The sequence below is a fragment of the Nothoprocta perdicaria genome, unplaced genomic scaffold, assembly GCF_003342845.1.
Source record: "Nothoprocta perdicaria isolate Ctin4 unplaced genomic scaffold, notPer1 scaffold_47, whole genome shotgun sequence".
NCBI classification, from domain to species: domain Eukaryota; kingdom Metazoa; phylum Chordata; class Aves; order Tinamiformes; family Tinamidae; genus Nothoprocta; species Nothoprocta perdicaria.
The window spans coordinates 3412813-3418360 of record NW_020455721.1 but is presented as its reverse complement, the minus strand read 5'-3'; the positions used below and the strand labels follow the sequence as shown (position 1 = coordinate 3418360).

Genomic DNA, 5548 nt, shown 5'->3' with positions numbered 1-5548 from the left:
AAGAAGCTTGGTGGAATCCAACAATCTCTGGTCATGTAGCGTGTTCAGAGGATTTCTGAGTATGAGATATCACCCTGTCCTGGACAGCAGCTTTGGATAATCCTCTGATCCAAGTGATTGCTTAAACATTTCACTCTATTTAGAATTTTGCTCTCTCCATGATGATTTCCTGCCAGAGACCTCAGAGCAAACTAAAAGAAACTGCAGCTCAATAAAGCGGGTCCAACCTCATCTGTCCGGGATCCAGGCTGGTCTCCTGACTCCAGGATCCCCGTGCTGCCCTGGTGGTTCCTGAGCTCTGCTGCTCCTCAATGCAAGGATTCTTGCTGAGGAGACAATGACTGGGAAAAAGCAATGCGGGTTTTGCTTGTCCTTGTGTGTGACAGGAGTAGCTTCTAGCCAGAAGCTGCTCATCCTCCCTGTGCTCCTGCCTTATGCTGCCTTCTGTGCAGGCCAGAGCCCCCTGCCCCTCTGGGAGCTGGGGCCCAGGTGGCCATGTGCTTTTCAGTCCCTTCTGTTAGGTGACAAAAGTTATCACCAACTCACAAGAGAGACTTGCAAGAAAGAAGACAAAAGATTAATTTCCTTTTCTTTTCTTTTCTTTTTTTTTTTTTTCTTTTTTTCCTTTTACAGATCAATTTTGTAGCCTGCCAGCTGTTTGCCCTTTTGGCTGCTTTTTGGTTTCGTGTTTACTTGGGTCCCAGTCATGCCAGTTCTGCTGTTCGCCATGCATTTGCCACCCTCTTTGGAATATACTTTGCTGTCTTCTGCTTTGGGTGGTGAGTATGTAATCAGCAAGTAGACAACGTTTGGGTGGAAATATTTTTAGTGTCCATATCAGATTTTCTAGATTACTTCTTTTTAGTCTTGGAGTACTTGTTGTTTTACAATACTGAAAAAAGAGGAGAAAAAGCCCTAAATTCCTAACAATGTAGCCCCTGCTAAAGCCTCAAAGTGAGGTGAGTCATGAAAACATTTATCAGTGAGGTATTTAATCTATGAAGTGTTTGTTTCTGGCAGTTAAGAATCTGCTGTGAAGATGCTGGCAATGGAAAAGTAGCATCCAATTGGAATATGCACTCTGAGCTTGACTGCTCTTTCTATGAATCAAACACACTGACAGCATCTTGTCAATAAGTGCTAATCTGTGTTGAATGCTCATGCCATAAAAATGTCATTGTGATAATCCTTGTTCAGTGATAGCCTCAGAAGACATAGCATTGATGTCATTTGTGTCATTTGTGGGGAAAAATATCCCTGCAGCATGTATTGCCAGCACTCCCCACCACCTCCTCCCATTACCTAGAAGTTTCTTAAATATTCACTTTGTTGTCTTCAAGGTATTCCATACATCTTTTTGTGCTGGTGATGATGAACTATGGCATTATGAACATGGCGAGTATTCCGAACATCCACAGGTAAGCTTGGGTGGCTGCGGGCACAGGGCTGCTCCTCTGGGCCACAATTTTGTACGTTTGGCTACAGAATCAGCTATAATATCATCTTGTGGTGTGTTTTTTCTTTTGCATTGATATTTACAGTTCCTTATGTAATTGCTGTGCCCCAAAGTAGGCTTTTGCAGGCTTAACAATTCATGCCCACGCCTCTCATTTCTCAAACCTCATGAAGTCATATTGCCATTGGCATTGTGTCCTTGAGGATGGCTTTTGATAATCCTTTTTAATGTGTTTTCCCTCTTGCTGTATGGCCTCTGGTTATTTTCCAGTTACTCTTAAGCTAGGTGGTTCAGTTAAGGTCACTGGCAGCTTAACTTTTTTCTTGTTCTGTACAAAAGTCTTGGAGGAAGATTCCTAAGATATCCGAAATGTATCAAGTGAGTGCCTCACGGGACAAGAGGCAGAAGACATTTTGATGTGAAAATCCTCCTACATGAAAATCACACCTGCTTCTTTCACTGGGTAATGGAAAGGGTTTGTGAAAGAGCCTTCTCTATCACCTCTTCTCTAATAACTGAATGGGAATCCCATCACTTCACGATGTATCTAGAATGGTTTAGCAACGTGAACTATGACAGACCCGTCTGTAGCAGTCACTAGCCTTTTGCATCAGCAAGATGGGCATTAATCAAGGAATTGGCTTTTTTTCCCACCCCCTCACAGAATTCAAAGGCAAACCCCAACTGTTCAGAGGTAATTAATAATAATAAAAAGTCAGACACTGTTTTATGAAAGAAATGCCAGCCAGAGACCAGAAGAAAAGGAGTTAAAATGTTTATTATTTCTTCCTGAGTCGTCCACGCCCATCTTATGGAGAAATGCATCAGTAACTCTTCTGGATCGCAGAACTGAGCTGCAGGGATCAAGTCTCCAATACTTAAGTCTTTATGGAGAGGTTGAGGTGAAGGTGGGGAAATGGGCACAGTTTTGACAGGAAACTCCTTCACTCTTACTGTTTAGCCAGTTAGTCACAAGGGGAGAAATAGCTGTATATTGCAGCACAAATTAAGCCACTTTCTATAATGTTATCAGCTACTACTGTGAGATAGTCATGTTTTGATTTGAATCAATGTGAAATAGCAATTGAACATGCTGAAAACCTTAGGAGGACTGGGGATGTTGGACTAGGCCTTTTCTACTTTATTGTACTAGCTGTAGCTTTATGACTCAAAGTACAGCCACATCATTAATTTTGGCAAAATAACTGTTGCTTCATGTAGTGAACCTATAAGAATACAGGAAGCTTAACAGCAAGGACTGGGGACTTGTCTTCCCCTCGCAAAATACAAGTGAAGATGAGTGAAAGGAAATAAATAAACTACACATTCTAACCTTCATGCTCCTTTGCTTGCCTGTTTTCTGCTAGAGTGCTCTGTGGTGGAGCTGTCACTCTGTTGATGAATTAATCCAGCGTTTTCTGTAATGCTCTCAGCTGCAGGAGCAATTCAGTACATCTCTCCTTGCCCACCTCCTTTCAGTGTAGGTGCTTTAGACTTGAGCATCAAGGATTATTTTAGGTACTTCATCCCATCTATCACAGTTATGTGCACCAGGCTCTTGCAGCTTTCTCTTGGAGGGATGCCTGTCAATCCTCAATTAGGGGGAGCACAAGCACCTTGGTGAGGCTGGGCTGGATGCCAGACTGAGGTAAAATAGATAAATTCTGCTGTGAATCTCTTGAAGAAGCTGTCATGTCCCCTCAGTCTGCTGTCAACCAGCTGTTTGCCATGAGCTGTGTGACCTGCACTTTAGATTGTGATCCCTAGCTTAACATCCTTCACTGTCACTCATTCCACAGTTTACGGGTCCCCAGGATAGCAAAATCCATTTCTTTTATAGACAGCTGTAATCTGTCAAAGACCTGGCCCATTTTCAGTCACCTGCTAACCCTTCCTCTTGATGATTGTCCTAATCTTTAACTCCCTGCCTGATCAGTCCAATTTTGCAGTGTACATTACCAACTGGCCAGGTTTCTACTGCCTCAGCTCTCGTAGGGCTCCTCGGTGTGCAGGCTGCACAGTTTGGTTCCTCTACAGATGTCCTTGTATCTTCTCATCTGTGTGTCTACATCCTCCTGCTGTAGGGAGCCCTGGTGGACTTGGCCTGTCTGAGCTCTGGGTGACAGGACCCTTTCATTCTGATGTCCCAGCTCCCTGCCCACTCTCCAGCTTGCTTGGTTTGCAAATTGTCCTCTTGTCTCTAGGTTCCCATCTGCCTCTTGCCTTCTTGGTACCCTCTTTTCTGCTCTATCACGTGTGGGGAGAGTAAGTTGTAGGAAAGGTCGCAACTGCCCCATGTAAACACTGCAGCATGTCCAGGTCTCAAACTATTCAGCCCTTAGGATGGAAAGTGTCACACTGCCATCTTAACCTATCGTATTTTTGTGATTGTTCAGGAAAAAATGAATCTGTCACAATTAACTGACAGAATGAGTTAAAGACTATTTCTGCTGGAAGATGGCATACTTCAGCATTTAGGGCTGAAAAGAATAGGCTGAGTGTCACTAGCTGCCTTTAAGGTATTTTCTTCTCTTCTGATTTTGCATTGGCTTGAAATATTTTAGTTTCTGGCAAACCTGAGGAGGAGTTGTACGTGTAATTAAAAGGCATAGAGTTATTAAAAGGGATAGAGTTATTAAAAGGATAATGAATTAATTCAGCTACAACAGAGTAAATAACTTCTGGTTTGTAATACCTGAGTTGGACAAAAATTTTAAAATGATATAGAGAGGAGAACCCTCCATAAAATGGAAATACTCAGCTTGAAGTGGTCTCATTTCTTTCCCTCACCCCCAATATAAAGAGTCTTCTCTGCTACGTTGCAGCAGGGTACACAAAATTGTGAGACCCCTTTTGAGAATTTTTGCTAGAGCTTGTAACATAGATCCAGACTTGTTAACCTGATTTGCAAAACTTAACCCCCCAAAGCCAATTTGAGTGATTCCCATTGTTGTTGGTACGTGTGTTGGTAACTATTCTGTGTATTATGTTTTTAGGTACTCCTTTGTTGTAGCCATGGGATACCTCACGTTGTGCCACATAAGCCGAATATACATATTTCATTATGGTATTCTGACTACAGATTTCTCTGGGTGAGTGAGTCTGCAAGCTGTGTCCTGTATCATTTGGTGTTAGATAAATGCAATGCTTTTTAAAAATAGTTCTCGTGTTATCTGGGGAGCTCCTTGCAATCTTGCTTGCCTTTAAACCTTATTTGTTGTCATTAAAGGAACAAATACTGTGACTTCACAGTGAATCCCTGTTTCTGCTGCCTTCTTGCTGGGCACTATGCAGTCAGGAAGGCAGAGGTTGGCGGGCTGTTCATCTCCCCATAAACACAGTTGTCAGCCTGGAGTTGTCCTTTCCTACCTTCCGTCTGGCTTGTGCATGGGAAGGGGTGCCGGGATGATCCCGGCAATCTCTGCAGCCTGCTGGGGAAGGTGTTATCGCCGCCAGGACTCGGGCTGGTGGGAGAGGAGGACTTCAAGGAGGACTTCAAACAGACCCAACCAGCTAAGAGGGAAGGCAATCAGCTCTGGTGCTCTGTGCTTGAAGTGCCATCACTTGGTATTGCCATGCATTTCTTCCTCATGCAAACAGTAGGCTCTCTGTGTTTGGTTTCACTGAAGCAGTAGGGGAGGCCTTGCAGAAAGTGCAGGTATTTTGTAATAGAAGGGGAGCCTCATGTCTCAGTGACAGATGCTAGCTAATGCTATAGATCTTGTTTCTGAGAAGAAGGTACCATTCTGTGTAGTGTAAAAACAGTGTGCTAACCTGTATTCTACTTGTTTAACTGAATGCCTTAATGCAGAGTAATTATTAACATATCCTGGAAAAACTCTGGGAACTGGAACAGTATTTTGCAGATAAATGCCTCTTCCAAGGCTCAGCTTTCTAACATAGGCATGGAACAGGAACCTGGAGTTTTTTGCTACGTGCATATGTCTCTCGGTGTGTGAGGTGCGGGACTGGGTAAACATTTAAATGCATTTGTGGAAAAAGTGATATCTGTTTTTCTGTGGGTTTTTTTTTTGTTTGTTTCCTCCTTTTTTTTTTTTTTTTTTTTTTTTTTTTTTTTTTTTTTTTTTTTTT

The 5548-nt window shown here is 42.8% G+C and overlaps 1 protein-coding gene across 1 annotated transcript in view; it reads left to right on the top strand.

The window, feature by feature from the left end:
• Nucleotides 1–642: 642 nt before the first annotated feature.
• MBOAT1 (membrane bound O-acyltransferase domain containing 1) overlaps nucleotides 643–5548 on the top strand; it is a 29967-nt gene continuing 25061 nt past the window's right edge. Inside the window, exons 1-3 of the mRNA XM_026047036.1 lie at nucleotides 643–779; nucleotides 1341–1418; nucleotides 4453–4548. Of these exons, the coding sequence (XP_025902821.1) occupies nucleotides 1369–1418; nucleotides 4453–4548 (146 nt within the window). The 5' untranslated portion in view covers nucleotides 643–779; nucleotides 1341–1368. The remainder of the gene's footprint in view (nucleotides 780–1340; nucleotides 1419–4452; nucleotides 4549–5548) is intronic.